The sequence below is a fragment of the Oryzias latipes genome, chromosome 17 (genome assembly GCF_053564925.1).
Source record: "Oryzias latipes strain Hd-rR chromosome 17, Olatipes_Hd-rR_3.1".
NCBI classification, from domain to species: domain Eukaryota; kingdom Metazoa; phylum Chordata; class Actinopteri; order Beloniformes; family Adrianichthyidae; genus Oryzias; species Oryzias latipes.
This window is the reverse complement of record NC_136253.1, coordinates 2,849,008-2,873,180: the sequence shown is the minus strand read 5'-3', so window position 1 is coordinate 2,873,180 and position 24,173 is coordinate 2,849,008. Positions and strand designations below refer to the sequence as shown.

The following is a 24,173-nucleotide window of genomic DNA, read 5'->3' as shown; positions in this document are numbered from 1 at the left end:
ACTGAAAGAAAACGTCTTGTTTCTCTTGCCTGAAAGCAGTATTCAGAATATCTCAACTCTTATTTGATTTTAGAAGAAACCAACATTAACCTTTGAAATATTAAACACCCTGCGTCAGTGTGGCTCACATGGAGGAGTTTAGTTTTTGTGGTGGCTCTCTGGGAGACGAGCGTTCTCCTGCAGCGGTGGGAGGCAAGCTTAGAGGGTTCTCGAACAGAGCTGAGTTATTGGGTTACCCAACTAACAGAAAGCATAAAGGTCGACGGGATGATGCATTGTAACTGATTTGAACATCAAACAGATCAGTGAAAAGGACTGCAGCACATCGAGCACACGCTCCTCACATCAAACCTTTGAAGTCGAATGCTCGCGAGCACTGCATGGTACATATGATATGCAATAAAAGCATGGAATGAGATACGCTTTTAACCTTTAAAGACTCAAACACAAACAGGTTTTGCAGAACAGATTTTTTTTGTTTCCTTTAGAAAAATGACAACAACTTTTGCCGTTTTAACTGTCGTTTCATGCAGAAACACTGCTGTGGAAGTCGTAAAGTGATGGTAGAAAAAAGACAAAGACTTTTCTTTCTTTCCATCCTCTCACTGAGCCACAGTTGGATCAATTTTGCTTGGTCAGTTTGACATTTATCATTGGGTGCAAACATGCATTTCCAGTCGGGGAAAGCGCCGGCCCGTGTCGTAGTAGTGGTTCATTTAGGTAGAATCCATTACAATCACAGGCTTGTAATCAATCTGTGTTTGAATCAACAGCTCATTCACAGATTTACAGGGTCCGACCAGTGATGGGCAAAGGAAAAAGAGCATCAACAAGTATGGTGGTCTTGATGAGGAGGGAAGGGGTTCATTACAAAACTCAATACGAGCTCAAACGTCTGCTTCCCATTGCGGATTTGGACACCATCAGAACAAGAAACAAACCTGCAGCTCCAGTGATAACCTGAGCACGCTGTGGCTTTGGCACTGAGTTGGAGAAATGTTGGCTGTCTTGCCGGTTCTAATTAGTTATAAGGCTGCAGAATTCTGTGTTTCTCAGGGATTTATTTGGACATCCTGAGAAAACTGCACTGCAGTATATCAGCAATGATGTGATAAGTCTATGCTGCAGGTTTTTTGTAAAGGTTATTATAACATTTATCTAAAATCTCTATGATGACCTGTTTGATGTGTGCATTAAAAGTGATTAAAAACATAAAAAACATCAAATTTACAGACAATGTGCTTAAAGCTCATATATAGTATACAGTGTTAAAGAAGAATTATGCAATAGCTCAAAAAGAAGAAAAAACAATTTCATTATTATTATTGTTTTTGTTTTTTTTAACTTGTCCTGTCCAACAGCTGGGCAGGCAGATGAGAGCTGAGGGCCTCTTGTGTTGGACATATTTTACTTTAACAAGAGGGGTTATTAATCTTTAGACAAACCAGAGGTATGACTGAACAAACCCCTTTGTTGGTTTTTTTCGAGGCCAAACTTATTTAGAAGCCAATCTAATTATTGATAGATCATCTCTCAGATAATCAATGATGGATTAGTAATCATCAGTTTAACCACTACTAGAAATCCAGAACTAAGTAGAATAATGGTGGAAATGCTAGAATGCTTTATGAAGTGTAGGATAAGACTAGTGACAAATAATGGATTCAGTTGGAAACTACTGCTTTAGTAAAAAGAGGTGAGATCAAACTTCATTGATCCCACAGCAGGAAGTTTCTCCTTGTGACGTTTTTCGATTTAAAGTTCCAAGGCAGAGAACAAAAAGAGAAAATGGAAAATGGCACAAAACCAGAGAAAAACACAGGACTATCAAACTAAAACAGGAAATTGCTCCTGTACAGTGAAATGTAGTGTTAATAAAAGCAGTCAGAGATAACACCCACAGACTAGAGGGGCTGCTACCTGCCACACCTCAAGAGCTCAGCTAATCAGATTTGACAGTTTTAAAGTCCCACCCTGATCATCTTTTGATCTATTTTCAAAGTGTCCCCAGTGGTCTTTTAATTATGGTTATGCTGTTTTTAGCAAAAAAAAAACAACCTATGTCGTTTTCGAGGACAGAGTTTCTGCAGAGCGGCAGTAGTTCATTAGAACAAGCCCGCCCCCACTTCCTGTCACCCATAACTGAGCTCTCTGTTCGCCTGCCCTCCCTCTAGCTTACAGCCCCTCAAACTAACGTTACCGGTGCAACTAAAATGGCGAGCAATATTGAAGCTATCCAGCCGTACAGCATCTTCCAGCCCAGACGAGGGAAAACAAAGACGTATGAATCTATTTGTCTCCAATGCATCAGAATGGAGCGGAGCAGGAAGCAAGTAGGCCGCCTAGCATATTTTCTGCTGATACCATCTTTTTCAAACAGAAGTTTTGCATCTGCTCCTGATTCACAATGATTTTAATCCTCCATCATCAGAAAAATGCCACAAAAAAAGTTGAAAACATAATTTTCGTCAAAACTGGGTCTTTGTTTTATAATTATAAAATTACAAGTATGCAATAAATTAAGCAAAAAGATAAACGTATCTGCAGTGTAACCCTATCATTTTCAATCTGCTTAAATCTGTTTCATGTTTCATGTTTTGTTCTTTGGTCATATTTCAAACATTTTTAACTTGATTCATGCTGGACCACATCAGCAATTGATTTTTGCTTTCTTGGTCAGTTTTTAGTTGTCATTCTATGACACAGACTCAATCTTTTTCTTCTTTAGTTTAAAGCACAGACACAGAGTCTGTCAGCCACTGTTATATCGACCAATGTTCTTCAACTGTAAGAAATCCTCGTGAAAAAAGGTTTTTCTCAAAACAAGTTAAAAAAATATACAAGATGTTTTTACTTGTTTTAAGTGGAAACAAATCTGCCAATAGAACTAGCAGAATTTATCCTAAAATAAGTTGGGATGTCCTGCCCTTTCAGGAGTAAATGAAATCTTGAAAAGAGCAATAAACAATTGTATTTAGGTATATTACACTGGTAGTTGGACACATGGCTTATAATTGGCCTGTTTTTTAAAGAAAGAATTGTAAATGATTAGAATATTTATTCCCTTTTCCCCCTTGTTTGAACACTACAACAGTTTAACAATCTTTAGTTCTAAACCATAGTCATTATAAAGGAAGGTCAGAATTACAAATAAATGTATCATTAAGGTTTTACATAAATCTATGTTCACGTTTAAACTGCTGTCATTCTGTTTTAAACTGATGCTGTCATGAGTAAAAAGAAAACTTCCAGTTTCCGGTCTTTTTGACGCTCCCTGAAAGAAAACTTCTGTATAAAATATTAGGTAAAGCAAAAATAGATTTGCTTAGTTCATAATTTCTCTTACAATAGGATGTTTTCAAGATCAAATGACTCAACAACATAAACAAGAATTATTGTCAGGTTGTTACATCTTACTAAAGCTACTAGGAGTTAGTTTTGTTTTATACCAAATGTAATACGATATTCAAACCCAGAACTAGACTTGGTGGATTCTGTGTTTTTGCAGGGCATTAAGATATTTATCATAACAATTGGCTAATGTGTGGGATGTCACAGAGTAAAAGTAGTCTATGTGACTCACCATCAGATGTCCAACATCAGATATGAAAGGCCGCTGTCCCTGTATTCCCGCCCTTCTCACTCCTTACTATCAGTGTTCTTCAGCATTCTGCTGTCATTCAGAAGATGCATGGACAGAGTTAGTTGGAAATCCATTAGAACCACTTCTGTCTGTTTATTATGCGTGGGCGTTCAGGACTGAAGACACTTCAACCTTTCATCCACGACTGTAAAGCATCAAGAATGTGTTCAGGGCATCCTCTGTCAGTTATTAGAAAGTTCAAAACATATGTTGGCTCTGAATCTCCTTCAGTTTTCAACGTTCAACTCCTTTAGGATGAAAAGCTAAACTTCTCCAAGAGCCAAGAAGTTACGTTCACTTGATTTTATGTTGGGATTTTTGAATTATTGTGAGTTTGATGATTCACTGGTAGAGATTTAAAGTTCTTTTTCCCATTTTACGCTTTCTTTTACCTTTTCTCCATGCCTGTGTGGAAAATGTGTTTGTACTTACATGAATTTGATCTGTGCTTTTTGGGGAAATGAAGAATATGCTGAACCCATGTCCACAGACATGTCCCTAGATTTCATTGGCTACTCTAGACTGTTCAGAAATCTGCAACTATTCTTGAAAGTGGTTTGGTTTGGACCTTCTCCTGTTCAGATATAACTTTTGAAGACTCCCTCTTCTATCTTTCAGAAGTTTCAGCCATCTTTAAGCCTGAAACATCTATCAGCTACATCTTCAAGGAGCCCTTTGAGTTCAGCAGGAACAGTAGCACTTCACCCCCCTCCATCTCCTCCAACATGCCACCAAAGGGGGAGGACATCTCTCTGAGCTTCAGGACCACCCAGAGTCCGGCTCTGCTGCTGTTGGTCAGTTCCGTCCGCAGACAGTACCTGACTCTGCTCATCAGCAGGCACGGTAAGGAGAACACCGAGCTTTAGCTTTCTCCTCTTTTCCCAGCCATATATCCTTTATTATTCTGTTAGTCCAACTCCCCATTACAGTGTAGTTTTATGCTCTTTTCATTCCTCAAAAGTTCATCTTAAGGCTAAAAAGTTCTTGTTCTCCCTGGTTTTGAAACAAAGGTTTAAAAGTATTTGCAGGTCGTGTCCCAGAGGCCCGGTTCTGCAAGAATAATACTGACATGTCCACCAAAAGCTGATATTTCAGTTCACGACTGAGTAAAGCGGCTGAATAGATGCATGCTTTTAAATGTCTTTGTGATTTAATCATTTGAAAAACTCAAAGGCACTTTGAGTCTTTCAGGAGCCTCCTGGAAGTGGCTATAAATGAGTTTTTCTGCTCTTAATGGCTCAGACGAAGCTAGAGGGAAGTTTGGCATTAAGGATTTGTGCAAACCACTGAAAATGAGGCGGCTAATAAATCCCAAGATCTTTCTCGTGTTTGCCCTGAAAACGCATTCGGTTCATATTGTTGTAAAGACCTCCGTCAAGCTTTCTTCTCCTCAAAGTACTTCACCTCAGCAGTCACTTCAATAACTCTTGTTCACAAATGCAACGTCCCTTTCATGTTTGAACTTGACTACAAAGAAATAAAAAAAGAACATTAAAATATATTCTGACCATTGTGGCAGAGATGACTGAAAATTGCAAAATTTTCACTTAAACCTGACTGGTAATGTTTAAGTAGAACTGATTTCGAGTGACAAATTTGTTTTTGTGTACAAAAACAAAAAAGTCACAAATGCTTTGTGTCTGCTTTGCCAAGACATGCTGGAGGTGAGATACAAGCTGGACAGCAGCCAAGAGGCTGAAGTGCTGAGGAGCGGTGGGAGGAGTCTGGCTGACGGACAGCTGCACTCACTTCACATCAGGAGGCTGACGGACTCTGTGTATGTGCAGGTAAAGAAACCACCTCATCCCTCATTGGAACAGCTCTCTATGCAAAAAAAGGGTTTTAAAAAACTCTTTATCTATCAGATCTGCATGAACTTTTGCTTTCAGAAGCAGCTTGACAGAGAAAAAGATTCTATTCCAGAAAGTAATCCCATTTTCTTAAACCTTTTTTTTTTGGGGGGGGGGGGGAGATTTGGAATCTCTCTCTCTCTTTCTCTCTCTCTCTCTTTCTCTCTCTCTCTCTCTCTCTCTCTCTCTATCTATCTGAGGCACTGGCACTGCCACTCCTGGACTGTGGATACTCAAAGAACCCTTGTTTTTTAACACTCTGGTTGACTCTGATCTCCTGAACTCGTTCTCAGTTAGATCAGCATTGAGAAATCTTGGTTGTGTGAAGCGGGGTCACTTGCTTTTCACCCCTGGGAGCCATGAGACAACGGGTTACTCTACGTCCCAGGCTCCTGGCTAAAGTGGCGGAGGATGTCATGAAATCTGTTCCTGCCCAGTAGAAACATTTTCTTTGACTTCCCAATGTCGGCTGGACTGGTTCCTCGCAATATTCTCTTCCGTCCTTGACCGTCTCCCCGAATGTTGAGCATTGGAAAGAGGATGAGGACTTGCCTTCAGTAATGCAGGAGACGGGGAGTTCGAGACCATGGCCAAGGAGACACTCAACACCACGTGCGTGAAAGTTCGAGTCGTTGAAAGACATGGATGCCTCCAAGTGGACTAAGGTTTTTAGAACAGGCTACACTCCAGAAGGACGCTGGCGGTCCCTGTATAAGCTGCCTGTACAAAAACGTGCAGCTGATCTGCAATGGAAAATTGTACATGGTGCCATAGCTACAAACAGATACAAAGCACACTTTGTTCAACTCAATCAGACAAGTGTGCATTTTGTGGGGCACCTGAAACTCTGGCACATTTGGTGATACAGTGTAACAGGCTAAGGGGTTTGTTTACAGTCTTGGAAAACCGGTGTCTCAGGCTCAGGGAGGTGTTTTCCTTCCCATTGTTCCTTTTTGGTCTTAAGTATGCGGTCCGAAGGGAACATGTACACAACCTTTCTTTCTTTTTGTTTTTTTTTTATTGAAAAAGCACATAATAAATTGTACATTGCATTGATAGATTACAATGTTCTCGCTTTCTCAGTTTTAAATGAAAAACAAACGAACATGTGAGGGATCCTGGGGTTTTCAAAACATAAATGCTATGACATGTTTTCAGTGACGTTCCACATAAAGTCTGACCTTATAGGCTTTACATATTCTGTCCATATAGACCAAGTAGCGTAAAAAACGTCCAGATGTATTTGTAATGAATGTGAGATTCTTTCAAATACATACATTCGTTGTACAACATCAATTCAGTTGGTTGTTCAGGTTTAAGCCATTTTCTGGTTATTGCTTTCTTACTGGTACAGTAGAATCTAGAGCAGTTTCTTATTTCTGTTGTCTAGGATATCAATTTTACACAAAAACATACTTTCAAAGCACAAGGGGAAAACAATAGAAAATACATTTTGCAGATGTTCATGTATGTCAGACCAGTACTTCTTGATAACCACACAGTCCCAAAATATATGGAAGTGATTGGCTCAATTATTGCCACACCTCCAACATTTACTACCTGAACCTAGGTATTTTTTCTAGGAGGGTGTAGTAAAAAAAAACTCATTATGCTCTTCCAACAGAATTCACGCCAAATGTTTGATCCTGTTGTGACCCATTGTTTCTGACAGACTTGTTCCCAATCCTCTTTTGTAATAGTGAGCCCTCCTTCTTGCTCCCATCTTTCCTTTACCTAATACGTGTTCTCCCCCTTATGCGTCAAGATACTATTGTATAATTTTAAAATCACAACCTTTCTTAATTTTATTTTTGCAACAGCTAAACTTGCAATTTGTCTAACGAGGAAAAAACAGTTACTCTCTGTTGGTTGTGTGGATGTTCCATTTATGTTTTTTTCTCTTCTGAAAAGTCGTGTGAATGTTGAATTGGCTTATTTTAAACTGATCGATGACCTTCAAAAGTTTAAAAGTTTGTGGCTCTGGAGGGAGTTCTGTGTTCTGTCTGGGAGAATAATAACATCGTGTTCCAACTCTAATGGATTACTGACAGACTACATACTGTTTTGCTCCACAACGGGGTACCCTCTAGGTTTTATTTCTTTTTAATGTACAGTGTGGCTTTATTTTAATTTGATTTATAAAAGGATTATAATCTCAAAAATCTCTCTATCTATCTATCTATCTATCTATCTATCTATCTATCTATCTATCTATCTATCTATCTATCTATCTATTTATCTATCTATCTATCTATCTATCTATCTTATCTATCTTTCTTATCTATCGTCAGTTATATAGTTACTTTTTGTTTTTGCTTTTTTGAGTCAACTTGAAATTTAAGCCGACATTTTTAATACGAAGACTGCATCAGATTTGCATTGAACATTATATCATATATTATATAAATGAATAATCAATCCAGTGTGGGTCCTTGGGTAAGACCCTTCACGCTGCTACACATCTGGGTCTCCCTGTGCCTTAAAAGAATTTGCAGACAGAATTCAGAAGGTGCTTCACAAATTAGAAAAAGAAAAGACAAAAACATTTACCACATAAAACAATCATCTTAACATTGTTTTTGTTTTTTGCTAACAGAACATGGTGTTCTGAAGCTATTGACTGTATATAGAACAGGACTAGAGACCCTTCCCCCCTGACGTTCCAAAAAGGAAGAACCCGCTGGCTTCAAAAATCCATAATCCCATAGACTTCTATAGAGAAATAAACGGCTATTACTCATTACTCATTCTTTTTGTCATAATAACCATTCTTGCTCTGATATCTTTTTTAACATGTTCTTGATAATCCTCATTTTTTTTAAGAATTGTTTTCTGCAGTTCAAGTTATTCAAGTTATAAATTGACCAATCTGGCCAATAAAACTATGTGGTCTCATGTTGAACGTTCAAAATGTTTGATTGACAGATTTTGTGTTGCCTGTTTTTAAATGGTAGGGGTATAGACTTCCAACAAGCTCACTCCTGATTGACGAGTGTGGTTGCCATAGAAATAATGACTCAGATGGACTCAGACTTGGACTGCTTACTGATGATTACTGGCTCCAATACGGGGTGACTGAACTGTGAGCCATTTTCTATGGATAATGTCTCATTCACTCAGTCAAGTTCTCCTATACAGTCAATATATGAATTGCTCTTCATTAGAAAATTTATTATTATTATTATGTTAAGAATAAATCCCAACTTATAACTTATATACAGTGAAAAATAAAGAGAAAACATGTTTGTCTGTTAATGAAATTGATGTTTCATTCACCCCTGTTTGTTTTGTCTTGTTAACGTAATGGTGCTTCACCCAGCCCTGTGTTTGCTTTACTAAGGGACCGTCCAACCGTTGCACATGCAACACATCACTCGTGGATGTTTGAAACAGATTTTCCCAGAAGTGATGGGTTCTACCTGAGTTGCTCCATCTGCCCACCAGCAGTTGCATCGTGCATTATTCACTTTTTAGGACCTGAACCATGTTTGTTTGCCCTTAAACATGCAGATGTATGCATGTTGAATTGATGTATGATGTGGAAACATGCTGCCACAGCCAATGTAAACATGGTGCAAAACTGCTTTACATGATTCTTTTTTTCCAATAAGCTGTGAACCTCAGGGGTAAATACAATAACATGCATACAAATGTGCACACACTGACTCTCTGTGTGCTCTGTGGTGCAATATTATGGGATTCTATTTGGCAGTAAAACCACAGTCAGCAGTTTAGCTTCATATCAGCTGCTGTCCTGGACGCTGCCGTGGCGGGGGAGCGGGGACACGTTGCACATTAAAACGGCTGCAGATGAAATATGAAGGAACTTAATCGCATCTGGATCAGCTGAATTCCCTATCTTGTTAACAGCCCGCCATGATGTATGAGGTGAAACTTATCTCTGCAGGAGCCAGCAGCCAAAATTATAAGCACGGCGAGATAAACAAGAAGGTGACCTCGTCTCGCCTGCATTAAGCCGCCTTATTCTCTGTTTTGTGTGAAATACGAGGTGCGTCCCTTCTTATCAGCCTCCATAATAATGATTTGTTGTATCTAAAGAAGTACACTATGTCCAGAGAACAATATCTCAATAGGTGTTTACAGCAGCTCTACACTCTAAACATGAGTTTCCTCTGGAGCTGCTTCCAGGTAGAAAAGTGTGTCAAGTGTCCCCCTCTAAAAGCCCCGTTTGTCCAACCAAAATCTAGCTAATTATTATGTTCTTTCAGGTTGATCAAAGTCCCAGAGAGGAGTTCAACCTCACATCCAGTGGAGAATTCACGGACATCCGGGCGCTTGTTTTGGGCCGAGTGCATGGTGAGTAAAGACCCACTGAAAGCAGAGAGCACTCACCTTCATTTGAACATTTTAGGGGGTTTTGGCCCTAATCTGCACCCACCTTGACCAAGCTCAAGGAAGTAAACACAGCTGTTATAAGTAGGATTGATTAAGTGGGAGAAAAGTCTGAAGTGGAGGAATTATTTCCAACCTAAGGTGAATTCCCCCACATTAGTCATGTTTATATTTGAAATCAAAGGAAGGAGCGTGAGCAGGAAAACAGATGGTTTGCACCTGTTCTGGTCTCCACATTAAATTAGACCACAGGGAGCACTTACCACATTCTGCATTCAAATGCAAACACACATTTTATACTTCACAATAATTTCTAATAATTTAGATGATCAGATCTGTTTAAGTACCGTACTTTCCTCACATTGGGGGCACCAAATTACAACCTTGCACCTCCAAATCTCTCTGCCCTCCTTCGTATGGCCACACCTGCTCGCTCCCTCCGCTCCTCCTCCTCTATCCACTTTTCTGTCCCTTCCGCCCGTCTTGTCACCATGGGGGGCAGGGCGTTCAGCTGCTCTGCTCCCCGGCTTTGGAACTCTCCCCCCTGACCGCTACAACACTGACACACTCCCACATTTCAAATCAAAGCTAAAAACTCATCTCTTCCAAATGGCCTACAGAAACTTTTTCATGTTATTATTTTAATTTTATTTAAATGAGTATGTATTTAAATTTTTGTTGTTTTACTGTTTATTGTTTTTTGGAGCCGGTTTAGCTCGTGCTGGTTTGTGGCGCCTTCCGTCCGTGAAACCAGGGTTCGACTCCGGCTGCTCCCTGTTCCCTTCTCTGCTTCTGTGCCGGTCCCAAGCCCGGTTGCTTTGAGAGAGTCGCGTCAGGAAGGGCATCCGGCGTAAAACATTGCCAAGTTGTCGTTCGCTGTGGCGACCCCTGATGGGAAAAGCCAAAAGAGGCACACACTGTTTATTGTTTTTTATATACTGTATATATGTTGTACAGCGACCTTAAATGCCCAGAAACGCGCCTTATAAATCAAATGTATTATTTTTATTATGGCCCGCAGCAGCAGTCACTGACTCCAAGGACCATAATTATTATCATTGTTAATTACAAGGTCTGTCAACAAATGGTCTATATGCAAACTTGTGTTATGTTTATGGCGAACCATAAGGCGTATTAAACAAGACAATAGAGTCAGAGATTAGTCAGTCAATAAGTCAGACTTTATTAACCAAGTACTCAGTAACTCTAGAACTTTTTTGTAACACGCTACATGTTCGCCACATTAGAAGTATTAGCCAAGTCAGCCTATTCTCAATAACTGTAACTCCCAAACTTGTTTGCAACACTTACAAAACAGACTGATACCACTAAGAAAATGGTCCTGTGACTACACAAACCCCCAACCTTGGTAGTAACACCTAAAAAATTCTCAGTTTGACAAGCTATGAATGACATCCAACCCTTATAATTAATAAGTTTGTCTTAAAGTGCAAAAAATACAGTATCAGTGATTTGGTTTTTTTTACTAGTTACTAGATTTCCTCACTATTTGATCCATGAAAGTAGAGATCGATCTTTTATGCCTTTCATTTTCTGGTGTCTTAATGCATAACATCAGTTAAGCCACAGTCCAGTCGTTATGGTTACATGTAAAGGAATTTCCCATAGGATGGCTAATGGTAACGCTCAGTCGACCTAAACATACATTGCTGACTAAAAGAACAGCTTTATCACAGGCATGAATTTTCCAAACTTCCTTAAGGTAACATTTTTTTAATCAACCACTTGTGGTCTAAAGCACCGGGAGAGGCAGAACATTTATTTTTGTAATATGAGCAAATTTAGAACCTTTACAATGTAAATGCACATTTTTGTTTATTATTATTTTTGAGAAACCGTGTAACACAGTATGGTGTGAACAATCTCATTGGTTTATTATTTTACTAATAGATTTTACAGTATGTGAACTGTATCAGATTACATGTTCAGAGGAGGGACAGTGGATATATTGGTAGAAGGATGTTGGAGATGGAGCTGCCTGGCAGGAGGGCAAGAGGACGGCCAAAGAGGAGATATATGGATGTCTTAACAGAGGACATGAAGTTGGCTAATGTTAGTGTAAAAGATGTCCATGATAGAGTGAGGTGGAAAACGATGATTCGCTGTGGCGACCCCTGATGGGAAAAGCCAAAAGAGAAAGAAGAAGAAAAACTGTATCAGATTAATATGAATATTTTCAAAACATATATAGATTATTAATATAGTCTATACAAATCTGTCTAAATGTGTAAACCATGTAAATTAAAAATGGAATTGAATCAAATTGAACCAAGTGGATTGAAAGAATGTTGGATTGAATCGATCCAGGCTCTGGTGAATCGAATCAAATCAATTCTAGAAATTATTGATGATACCAAGCCCTAGTTCTTCTTGCTCAGCAATGTTTTCTTGGAGAGTGGACACATTTGTTTTGCTTGAAGTGAACCATAGTTTGTTTCCCCCGATAATCCAGAACAAATTGTCAGTCTGAATCCACCCAAGTGGACCCTGGTCTGGGACCAGGAAACACTCTCTGTCCCATCTTTGGAGGTGGTCCCGCTGTGAGATTCCTCAGTCTGAACACAATCCATCCTCGGAGCAGAACTACTGGACCAAAACGGCCACCATAGCCGATTTAAAGTAGGAATGAAGTAACAGATGAACCGCGGACAAAGATCCAGAACAAAGGATTTTTCCAGTTTGAACACACCCTACATTTTCCCATGAATCTCTCTTTGTCTCTATCTTATTGTTGAATCATGAACTCTCTGAACCTAACTGAGTCAGGTACTGCCTGCAGTCTGCAGAGCAAATTATTCTAGTTTGTGTTTTTAATTGGAGTTTTTTTGATCACTGCTAGAAAGGTTTTTTTTAATATGGCCTTAATTTATGGAAGCGATTCTGTAGCATAAATAAAAAGCAAAGTCAAAACCAGAAATGCTTTTTCATTTTCAAAATGAAAAAGCATTTTTTTAATCAAAAATATAATGAAAAAGCAATCCACCAAAATGCTTTTTCTTTTCCTTCCTCAACACAGCTTATTCTGTCACTTAATTAAAATTAAAATTAAAATGGTATTTGACATTTCATTTTCAAGACGTTCTCTGGTAAATGTGTAGCATAATTCATTTAGAAATGTCTAATTTCACATTTAAAATGGATTAATTGAAATGCTTTTTAATTTTCAAAATGAAGCTGCATTTTTTGACTCAAAATTAAAAAGAAAAAGCAATCCACCAAAATGCTTTATCATTTTATACTTCAACACAGCTTTTTCTGTCACTTAATTAAAATGATAAATAAAATGGTATTTGACATTTCATTTTAAAAAAGGTCCACGGTAAATGTGTAGCAAAATTCATTTAGAAATGTCTAATTTCACAATTAAAATGGATTAACAGAAATGCTTTTTAATTTTCAAAATGTAGCTGCATTTTTTGACTCAAAATTAAAATGAAAAAGCAATATTTCAAAATGCTTTTTCATTTTATACCTAAAACCGCTTATTCTGTGTCATAATTAAAGCGAAAATGCAAAGAGGGGATTGCATTTGCATTTTAACATCCACCCCGCGCACCTTGTCACAATATTCATTTAGAAAAAGCATTAGCAGAGGGGAGGCGGGGCGATGACGTCACTGCTTTTCTCCGTGTGTCCGGCCGCTGAGAGACACACACACACGCACCAGGAGCAGACTGTGTTAGCGGCAGAGAAACCGGCTTTGAGTTGGTTGTGAACTTCTGATGAGTTTCCACAGCTTCTCAGGACTAAGTAGCTGCATGTCCGCCTTCTGCGGTCCTCCTCCGGACGCACCGCGGACAAGCTTTGTTCTGCGGACCGCCAGCTGCCATCGCATAGCGGAGCGCGAAGCTCCCGACGATCGCTGAAGGCGGAAATACTGCTACGATCTGAGAAACCATCATATGCATTTGTGTTTCCAGTGGTGTCCAGAACAAAATAAAGACTGATTTAATTCCCAGATATTTACACATTTATCTGCAGCTTTGCGGTGAATTTGCTGTTTGATTTATTAAGATCCAGGAATCCAGGTTTGAGCAGGCCAGGTCCAGCGGTTTTTGAACAGGACCCGGTTTTACGTAATCTTAATGTGAAAAATGCAGCAGAATGTTCCTTTAGCTCTCTCGCGAATCAGAAGCTGTGAATCGTAAGCCAACTTTAGCGTCGTCTGACCGCACGGATTTAAAAACATATCATCGAGCAGAGCAGGCCGTAAAATATTAGCATAACTGTAATAAAAGCACATTATGAAGTTAGTCTCCTGCAGCTTTGCGCTGAGTGAGTGTTTTTGGTCCAACCAGCAACGTTTAGCATCAAGAAATCTGCTGTCTGTTAATGGAGCTCCAGCTGTCATCAAACAGTAAATTCACCGCGAAGCTGCAGATCAAGGTGTAAATATGTGGGAATTGCATCAGTGTTTATTTTGTTCTGGACACCACTGGAAACACAAATTCATATGATGGTCAGGAGGAGGACCGCAGAAGGCGGACATGCAGCTACTTAGTCCTGAGAAGCTGTGGAAACTCATCAGAAGTTCACAACCATCACAAAACTCTCGTCTCTGCCGCTAACACAGTCTGCTCCTGGTGCGTGTGTGTGTGTCTCTCAGCGGCCGGACACACGGAGAAAAGCAGTGACGTCATCGCCCCGCCTCCCATCTGCTAAGGCTTTTTCTAAATGAATATTGTGACAAGGTGCGCGGGGTGGATGTTAAAATGCAAATGCAATCCCCTCTTTGCATTTTCGCTTTAATTATGACACAGAATAAGCGGTTTTAGGTATAAAATGAAAAAGCATTTTGAAATATTGCTTTTTCTTTTTAATTTTGAGTCAAAAAATGCAGCTACATTTTGAAAATTAAAAAGCATTTCTATTAATCCATTTTAATTGTCAAATTAGACATTTCTAAATGAATTATGCTACACATTTACCGTGGACCTTTTTTAAAATGAAATGTCAAATACCATTTTATTTATCATTTTAATTAAGTGACAGAAAAAGCTGTGTTGAAGTATAAAATGATAAAGCATTTTGGTGTGTTGCTTTTTCTTTTTAATTTTGAGTCAAAAAATGCAGCTTCATTTTGAAAATGAAAAAGCATTTCTGGTTTTGACTTTGCTTTTTATTTATGCTACATAATCGCTTCCATATTAATTAAGGATAAAGTTAATTAACTCAACTAAATTAATATCTTAAATAATATCTGAAATCCTCCAAACAAGGCAGTATTAAAAAAACAAAGAAAACATTTTAATGGACTGATTTATCAGTGTTGCAGATTAGTCAGTCGAGATTAGATCAATTCAAGGTCTGATCCTTTTTTTCAGTCCAAAGGGAGAAATTCTTCTGTGTAGGTTTGTCTGTATTTCCACTGAGCTCCAGTGAGCTGGGACTTGAAACCACGGTGAGTTAAAACAGTAATTGGCTCGATTTGAAACAGGAATTGGCTCGATTGTAACTTTTTCATCTTCTGAGCAGCTCCATCAAAAGCAGAGTGAGATATGAACCTTTATCAACGTTTGTGGTTTTTTTTTGTTAATCCAGATTACTTTGAAATATACCAACGATTCAACATTGTTTCTCATCCAAAAAAAAATTCTCATCCAGTACAAGACTTTTTGTGATAGATTATTCCTTTTACCTCATCTTGTGCTTTTTGTTTTTTGTGTGCTTGCTGTAATGAAAGCAGAACATTCACTTTTAAATTCATAATTAAAAAAATGTTTTCTTTCTGAAGCAATTTTGAATCTGCTCAGTCAAAGACAGCAACAGTGGTTTAGAAAAGGAGTGTGTCTTTATCGTGCGTGGTACTCATCTCCCACCACAGATGTTGTGATATGAATGTCCCCAAGGCTCTTTGTCACTTGTAGGTCCAGCATGCGCTAACACAGCATGTTTTAACCCTGTCACATCGACGCCTGACCCGTCGCCCACACTGTCACACCACGGGAGGCAGAGAGTCAGATCAGGATCAGAAAAGCAGCAGTAAAGTGGATTCTCTGTCCTTTTCTCCCAACCCCGTCATCCATCAGTCTAACTAATGGAGCCAGAAGGAGCACAGAGGGGTTGAGGGGGGGTTGTCGACTGAGAGGAGCTCACGGGCTGCAGGGATGTTTCCTGCTGCTCTCATCAACATGCAGATGTGTCCCGGTAAAGCCGCAGTCAGCTCTCAGTCAGACACTGATGCAGCTGCTCACGGCGGTAATGCACGCTCTCACAGCTGCTGTTGACGCCGCCGTCAAGGAGCGCGGATGAACGATGGAGAAGTTCAGTCAATGACAGCAACAGATAGAGGTGAAGGTGCATATGGAAGTGTTGGGGGGCAGAATTTCAAGCTGTTCCTTTGCTGTACTGGAGGTGTGTGAACTGATGTGTGAACTAATTAGATCAATGTTGTTGTTTCACTCTAATCAGAGGGAATCTCTGGACCTGTTGGTGCGTGCCGTCATTTATCTGGCAGAGTCGCTCCACTTCTTAGAAAAACACCATCAATATTTCAATAATAGGTTTACTTGTAATCAAGAAAACCATAAAGATTTTTCATTTCTAATGTTTGGACTCAGTTATGGGGTGGAACCAGGAAAAACTTCTGACTTTTGCTCATTTAAATAACAACACAAATCTTTTGTTTTCCAGGATTTGATGACTTGGATCCAGACCTGGCCCGGCTCGGGTCCCTTGGTTATAGCGGTTGTCTGTCAGTGGTTCGCTTTAACTCGGTCAGCCCCCTAAAAGCCGCACTTCTGCACCCGAACAACAGTCCTGTTGTGATATCCGGACCTTTAGTGCAGTCCAGTTGTGGTTCTGCAGCTTCTGCCAACCCATATGCAGCTGAGAACACACACCGCCTGTCAGGTGAGAGCTGGAAAGAAGCTGAAGTCTCTTGTAGATAGAAATTAAATGGCATGTGCAATTTCTTTTGGTGTGCACTTAATTATGTTCTGTGTATTAGTGATCTTTTTAAATTACACCCTCAGTCTGTGAGCTCAAGATTTTGTAATCGTCTTAGAAACATTTCTATAATGTTTGTTTAGATGAGCATATCAGTTGCTGGAAGAGTTTTTTAGTTTTTCTAAAGAGAAAATGGATACAACGGAATGCAGCTGCTGTGACCTCTATGAGAGCTACTAATGTGAAAAAATAAAGAAAATTGGGAAAAATAGAGTGAAAAAATCCAAAAATATAAGCAATCTTTACATGCAATGTTCTATCATTTCTTCAACTCTTCTGCATATCTAATGGTGAGGGTTCTGTTGTTTAGTGGGGTATTTAAGTGGTTTTCAATTCCTCAGCGCCAGGTCATCTACTCTGTTCTGTTCTGTCACTCCTTTGTTGAGCCCAGGGTTTTGTCATGTTTCAGTTTATTTTTTTAACGGTTTTTCTGGCAACAGGCATTGTGATCCTGCATTTTCAGTTCTTAACCACCAATTCCTGCCACCAAATTGTTGTAGAAAAGGGATCTCGACTGTCCTAGTGAGTGATTTTACTGTTCCTGGCTGATGTATGCTGCAATCAGCATTTTCTGATTGACCATATGAACAGTCTGAAAATACACAGGAAGTGCTGTGGGATGTTGGTTCACTGACTGTTCCTGATGCGTAAATTATGCCAAAATGACTCAATTTGCTTCCACATAGCTTCCTACTCCTAACTGCACTAGACTAAATGTTAGCCCTAAGGCAGAGGTCTGTAAATCAGGGAACCACTGTGACTAAATCCTGCATATCTCCGTCTAAAAGAGCTATAGTTTCTTATCAAGGGCTCTCACAATTGTTGAAAAGGCAGCTTGGAATTATTTTACAGTTGATAATGATTAGGAAAAATGTTATGACTCTAACTAGAGTTAGCCAAGTATAACCACACAGTAATGGGTGATCAAACTATGTTTACACTTGTTAGTATTAATCATATTCATTTTACAGCTGACAAAACGACATTAAGCACAAAAAAAACTATGGCTTCCAAAATGGCTCTGATGTTGTTGTAGATAATTTGGTGCTTAACATTTTTCCAGTTATTTGGGTTTTCTTGGTGTTTGTTCATGAGCAGCTCTGTTGTCCGTTTACGTCGGGTTGAGATCTGGACTTTCAGCAGTCCATTCTAAATAATAATTAATTTATAGTTTAAATATTGGTGATGGTTATTGTCAGCCTCACCTTTACAATCCTTTTTTATCTGTAACCCTATTTTAGATCAACTGGCTCTGTGTAGTTAATGCCTAAAGTATTTGTAAAAGTCTCTAATTTTTCATTGTTTGCACTCAGATGAGTATGAATTCTACACTTTGCTTTATCAAAGTGTACTTAATACAAGCATTTATCTATGCTAACAGGTTTAATCTAGTGGGAGCTGTTAGAAGGTAAATCAGAGTCTATACTGTCAGGAACAATTGTTTCTAGGACCTGAACATGTTGATTAATGGAGTAAACTAAATTAAATCCCCTGAAACATCACTTCAAAAAAATCAAAATTTGAATGTCTCAAACTAAAAACCTGCAATATGAGAACACTGAAAAGTGAAGACGAAGGGAAGAAGCAAACTGAAAAGGTCATTTATGAACACACTGAGGGATATTTCACTGGCAGGAAGAGCTTGAAAACTGAACTGTGTTAAAAGCACAGAGGAAGTGCATCAACTGAAAACTAAGCTCCTAAGAATAACCAGGGCTTAAACATACTACAGAACAGAAAATCACGACACAATCAAAGACGGACATGTGCTGGACCATATTTTCTGCACTAAAGGGCGCATTGGATTAGAAGGTGCCTCACCAATGGTCTATTGTCAAACTTATATATTAGGAGGACTGAACTACTGTATGAGATGCATTAAGTGAGTCAAAAGAGTCAGAGATAAGTTCGTCATTCAGTCAGACTTTATTAACTGTGTTCACAGTAACTCTAGAACTTGTTTGTAACACTCTACATGTTAGCCAGGTTAGAGGAAGTGTTAGCCATAGGGTTTTCACAATAGCTGTAACTCCCAACCTTCTTTGCATTATGTAAAAAAACAGAATGATACCCTTAAAACAAACGTAACTGTGACTATGCTATCTCCCAACCTTGTTAGTAACTTGTAAAAAAAAACCTACACGTTAGCCCCATTAGCATATTTACTATAAGTTCCCACCTTGTTTGCCACACATAAAAAAGTCTGATTGCACTAAAGAAAACCTCTACTGTGACTTTGCTCACTATGACATCACTTAACACAACAAAAATGTATCCAAACATAAGGCGCTCTGCATTATATGGTTCACTCTCATTTTTAGAAAGAAATTAAGGCTTTTAAGTTGTGCCTTATGGTAAGGGAAATACAGTATTTTTACCTAATTCTAGGATCAATTACACATAAATTATGTTATAATTTTCAAACTAGGACCATGCGTGACAGACGTGTGTTTTTTTGAGTTCAGGACAGATGACAGGATGCTGTTCTGGGCTAAATCCGGCTGTCGTTCAGCGCGGTGTAAATCACAGATTGAATCAAGGTGGGGGGTAGATTGGGGGTCAGAGTGAATCGTAGCCTCAGGCCACAGTGGAAAGTAGTTTCATAAAGAAAGAAAAAGACACTTTCTTCTTCTTGCTTGGAGACAAATGGCCTCCCTGAATCACAGATGGTATCAAAGTTCACAGCAGACGGACGATGAATTAAAATCTGATTTGAAAAATGCTGAACAGAGACATAAAGGCTGTTCTGAGGATCATTTTGCTTCTGGTATTTGAGGGCCAGTCATTCCTGACTCTCTCAGCCTGGGTTTACGATGCAACCATGAACAAACATTTTCAAAACCAACAGACTAGATGTGTTAATTCTTTTAAATGACGGACAATGGCTTAGCTACTCCTTGTCACCGACACAAATGTTCTGATGCTGCTCTTGTAATCTCTTCCTGCAGTAATTAATGAAGTCTTGTTTTTCCTATGGTTTCTTTTGTTTTTGAAATGGTAAAATAATCCCAGTTAACCTAATCATTTCCCGTTTTCTGCTATAGATGACCCCGGCTCGATGGGCTCAGGCCAACCTTTAGTCAACGCCATGAAGACGGACTCAGTTCTGATTGGAGGTACGGTTTGTCTCTTCCTCCTGGACTCTGTAATACCTGATGCATTACAGATTGAGATAAATATCAAACAAAGAGAAGTTCTGAAGTCGCAACAGTGGAATTACGACATGAAAGTCTATTTTATTCTTCATTTCTCTGCTTTGCATTCTCTTATAGTGAAGAGTAAAGTTCTTCCCATAAAAGTGAGAGTCAACTAAATTAAAATAGTTAAAAATGTCTTTGTGACTTTGTATCTGAGCGAACAAAAGATAGCTGAACCAACTAAAGCTGTTATCTTCAAATGCCTTAGAGTTTTAAAACCAAAGTAATAAAGTGAGAAATTGATTTTAGCTCCATTTTGGAATTCCAATTAGATGATCCTTTGAATAAAGAAGAAAAGGCGGGGTGGGGAGAAGAGTCCCGCTGAGTCTGAATGTGCAAAACTCTGCACTTTACACTGAAGTTAGATTATTGGAACATCCTCATCCTCAGGGCGAAAAGAGCTGACTTAACTGAGACGTGCTGCGAGGCCGTGACCACTCAGAGAGATTCACGCGAGGATGAAGTTAGCAGACGCCAGTTTCCCAACACTGGAATCCCACTTCCTGTTGAAGTGCTTTTTATCCTCATTGTGACCTTTAAAATCCAGCAAGCAAGAATTTTACTTAACTATTTAACACCAGAGCTGTCGCCAGCTCTTTTACACACCGTAACTCTTTGACCATTTACACAATCAGAGTGAATCAGAAAATCTTTTTCTCATGTCGGCTTTGCACACATATAGAATACTTAAAGATAAATGCAAATGTAAAGTGTTGCATATCAGCACAAAGCTTTTCTCCGATTTAGAATCAGATAGAATTACGTTAACTGCATAAACCGTTAAAAAGCTACAGAAGTCAAAAGAATGTAAACATTCAATAATAAGAGCAGGAACTTTGAGGAGTGGGGCTTTTCTCTGGAAACATTTCAGGAGATATGGGAGCGAGGTCACCAGGATGCATTACCATGTCGAACATAGACCAGCTTCAAGCTCTTCATGGGGTGTCAGTGCGCTGGTATCCCGCCAAAGATGGTTGGCAGTGACAGAATGGGAAGGGGGAGGGTAAGGGATGTTTGTTTTTATCTTTCATTTCTATTAATTTTATTTCTGTCAGCCCCGCTGTTTGCCATTGTGACTTTGCATTTATGTGTGTCTTTATTCATAAGAAAAGTCAAATAAAAATATTTTGAACTTAAAAGAATGAAATAATTGGAGCTAAAGCTCTGGGGGGTATTCCAGAAAGCAGGTTATGCTAGCTCCCGTGGTAAGTTTGAGGCTAAAGAAGTGTACAACCACTGCTTTGGGTTCCAAAAACAGAGGTATGTTTCAGGTTAAAACTCATGTATCTCTAACACACATGAAGGCACTGTGGGTTTTCATGCTGTTTTTTACAGTGCACTGTTTTCTGCATCCTAATTGCTTGTTGACCTTGTCAATCAATCACCTCTGTGCTATGTCTTCAGTACAGATGTGTTCAGAGTTACATAAATGTTCAATCACGATCAGAACTAATAACAGACTTCTGTTTCTGTGAAAGTTCACATTTTGAGAGTTCAAACACGGGAGAAAAGAGTTTGAAGGCTTTTATTGTGAACACGCTAATGGGGCAAATGTGTAGCATTATCCCGACAAGATAGGAGACTCCTGCAATAAATGAGGGAACACTGTACACTGTACTTCAAAATTAAGTCCACTTTGGACTGATTGACAGCCAATGAAAGCGTTTTTTGACTCATTAGAAACAGAAACATGACATTTCAGTTGAGGCCAGGTTAACTATGGAGATTATTTGCAGTTATTTTTATTGTTTCCATCCATCCGTTTTCCAAACACTCTTAAAATCTTTTGGGGTCACAGGGTTGCTGGAGCCTATTCCAGCTACTGTTGGGTGACGGTGGGGTACATCCTGAACATGTCCCCAGTGTATTGTAGGGGACCAGAGCCACGCACATTTACATTCACACATAGACCATTTAGAGACAAAAATGAATTTACAAAGCATGTTTTTGACTGTGGGAGGATTTCCTGAAGAAAATCCACATGTGCATGAAGAGAACATGCAAACTCCACACAGAAAGGTCGCAGCTGGGATTTGAATCAGGGCCTACTTGATGTGAGGTGATAGTGCTAACCACTGCACCCCCATTCAGTCCAAAAAGACTCCTTGTCTAAATTGGTTCAACTATAACATAAACAATCAAACCAGCCACTGCAAAGCTGTAAATTGTCTTCTACCTTCCAGGTGTCATAGCTGTGGTCATCTTTGTGGTGATGACAATCCTGGCTATAACTGCTAGATTCCTCTACCGGAGGAAAGAGACGTATCACAGCCAGGAGGTGAAGGAAGTCAAACAGGAAGACAGTCAGGATTTCCATTACAACCACCAGGCTGACTCCCACAGCGTCTCCGGCGAAAACCCGAAGGAGTTTTTCCTGTAACCTGCGGCGTGCAGGGGTTTCTGGAGCGCTCTGGCTCAGGACTTCACACTGCACTGCGAGCCGGTCCCACTCTTCCATGGACGCTGTGGCTCCACACAACAATGGGTGCACAGTTTTGTGTTTCACTGTAAATTGTGTACATGACAGCACTGAAGGGTGTTCTTGTTTCAACATGTGTAGATATTTCAGCTGTAAATGTTGTAGTTCTGCCACAGTAAAACGTCATGTGTTTAACTTATTTCTCCATTGCACCGAGTCAGAGGGCTTCATGTCATCCAACAGCAGACTCTTTTCTACCAGGAATAAATGAATGTTTGCTTGGTTTGAAAGGGAATATTTTACCCATAACCAGGCCCTGCCAGTCGGAGCTGCTCTTAAATCCGGTTTATTCTGCTTGCAGCTTCAAGGGAATTAAACGAGGCACTCAGCAGAGGTTCTTAGGCACTTATTGAACACCTTAATCCTTAAATTATTCCTAAAAACGCCCACTTAAAGCAGAAAATTTTAGATTTCTGAATGTTTTCTAACAAATTGGCATGTACTTTTTCATCTATTTAAAGCACTAATTACTGTGAGTGACAGATGCATAATGAAGTTAATAAAAACGTTCCTAACACAGAGTGGGTACGGTAGCGAGATTAATGGGTTATTTTGGTGTCTTGCCTAAAGCCTTCCTTTTTTCTGACTGTCACCGCGGCTTTTTAGGCAGATGAACCGTTCCTGCAGAGATTTACAGCTTAGTGTAGTTTCAAAAACCACCACGTTCTCTGATGCAACATTTACGAGCAGGATTGTGTTTAGCACAGAGCAAGTTTATTGTTATCTCTGTTATTTCACTGTGATTTGACCAAAGTGGTGTCTTCTAGTTTGAAAATGATCCAGAGAACATTTGAATGCTTCCAGAATGTGTTGAAAATTCCAGATTTCTAGAGCTCTGTTTTTCCCCATGGGAGATTTCATCCATTCACTTAAAGGGAGTGTTCTTAAAAGTATTAGCCTGTCTTTTTTTATTATTATGAATATATACGTTTTTTAGCATCGAATAATCCAGATTATAAAAAATGAAATAAAAAAGAATGAAAAAGAAAATGCACACCGCATTTCTTTACAAGTAAAGTATCCTGCTTTTATTTAAAGAAATAAGAAAATGTCACTTATGAGGCAAAAACGAATGTGCCAGTGACATTTCTACAAGTTGGGTCAGTAATGTTTATCATAGATACACTTTCACTGTGAGAAACAGAAAGGAGAAAAAGAAAAATCACATCGTCTGATTTGTGGGGCAACTTGCAGAATCAGAAATACTTTATTGATCCCACACGTGGGAAATTTGTTCGTTACGATAACAACTGACGGAGAAAAAAAGACTAAGAATAATATAAAATAATAATCTGTGACATCCAAATACTTTTTTTGCAGAGTGAGAGCTGTTGTCTTCTAAGGTAGAAAATCTGAATTAGTAAAAAGCTTTTAAGATAAGATATTCCTTTATTAGTCCCACGATGGGGAAATTTCCTAAATTTTACAATAGTTACCAACCAACAAAACTGACTCCAAAGACAGAAATAGAACTTATCAGCTGGATAAAAGGAGCAGAACAACATGAGAACAAAGGCAAACCACACTCCAATCAGTAAAGGTCAGAGGTCATAATTCAGCAGTAAAAAGAGACAGTTGTTTGTTGTTTGTTTTGCTAAATTAATCCACCCTTTCAACCTCAAGCTAAACCCTGGATAAATACCACACAAGAAGTTTTTTTTGGCCCACTGTAAGTTTTGTAG

At 39.1% G+C, this 24,173-nt stretch overlaps 1 protein-coding gene across 2 annotated transcripts in view; it reads left to right on the top strand.

The window, feature by feature from the left end:
* cntnap3 (contactin associated protein family member 3) overlaps positions 1 to 23,653 on the top strand; it is a 195,534-nt gene extending 171,881 nt beyond the window's left edge. For both annotated transcript variants that reach the window (XM_023965219.2, XM_023965220.2), the window contains exons 19-24: positions 4,262 to 4,486; positions 5,297 to 5,430; positions 9,723 to 9,810; positions 16,501 to 16,719; positions 19,860 to 19,931; positions 22,196 to 23,653. In XM_023965219.2, coding sequence (XP_023820987.1) covers positions 4,262 to 4,486; positions 5,297 to 5,430; positions 9,723 to 9,810; positions 16,501 to 16,719; positions 19,860 to 19,931; positions 22,196 to 22,392 — 935 coding nt within the window. In that variant the 3' untranslated portion in view covers positions 22,393 to 23,653. The remainder of the gene's footprint in view (positions 1 to 4,261; positions 4,487 to 5,296; positions 5,431 to 9,722; positions 9,811 to 16,500; positions 16,720 to 19,859; positions 19,932 to 22,195) is intronic.
* The last annotated feature ends 520 nt before the right edge of the window (positions 23,654 to 24,173 follow it).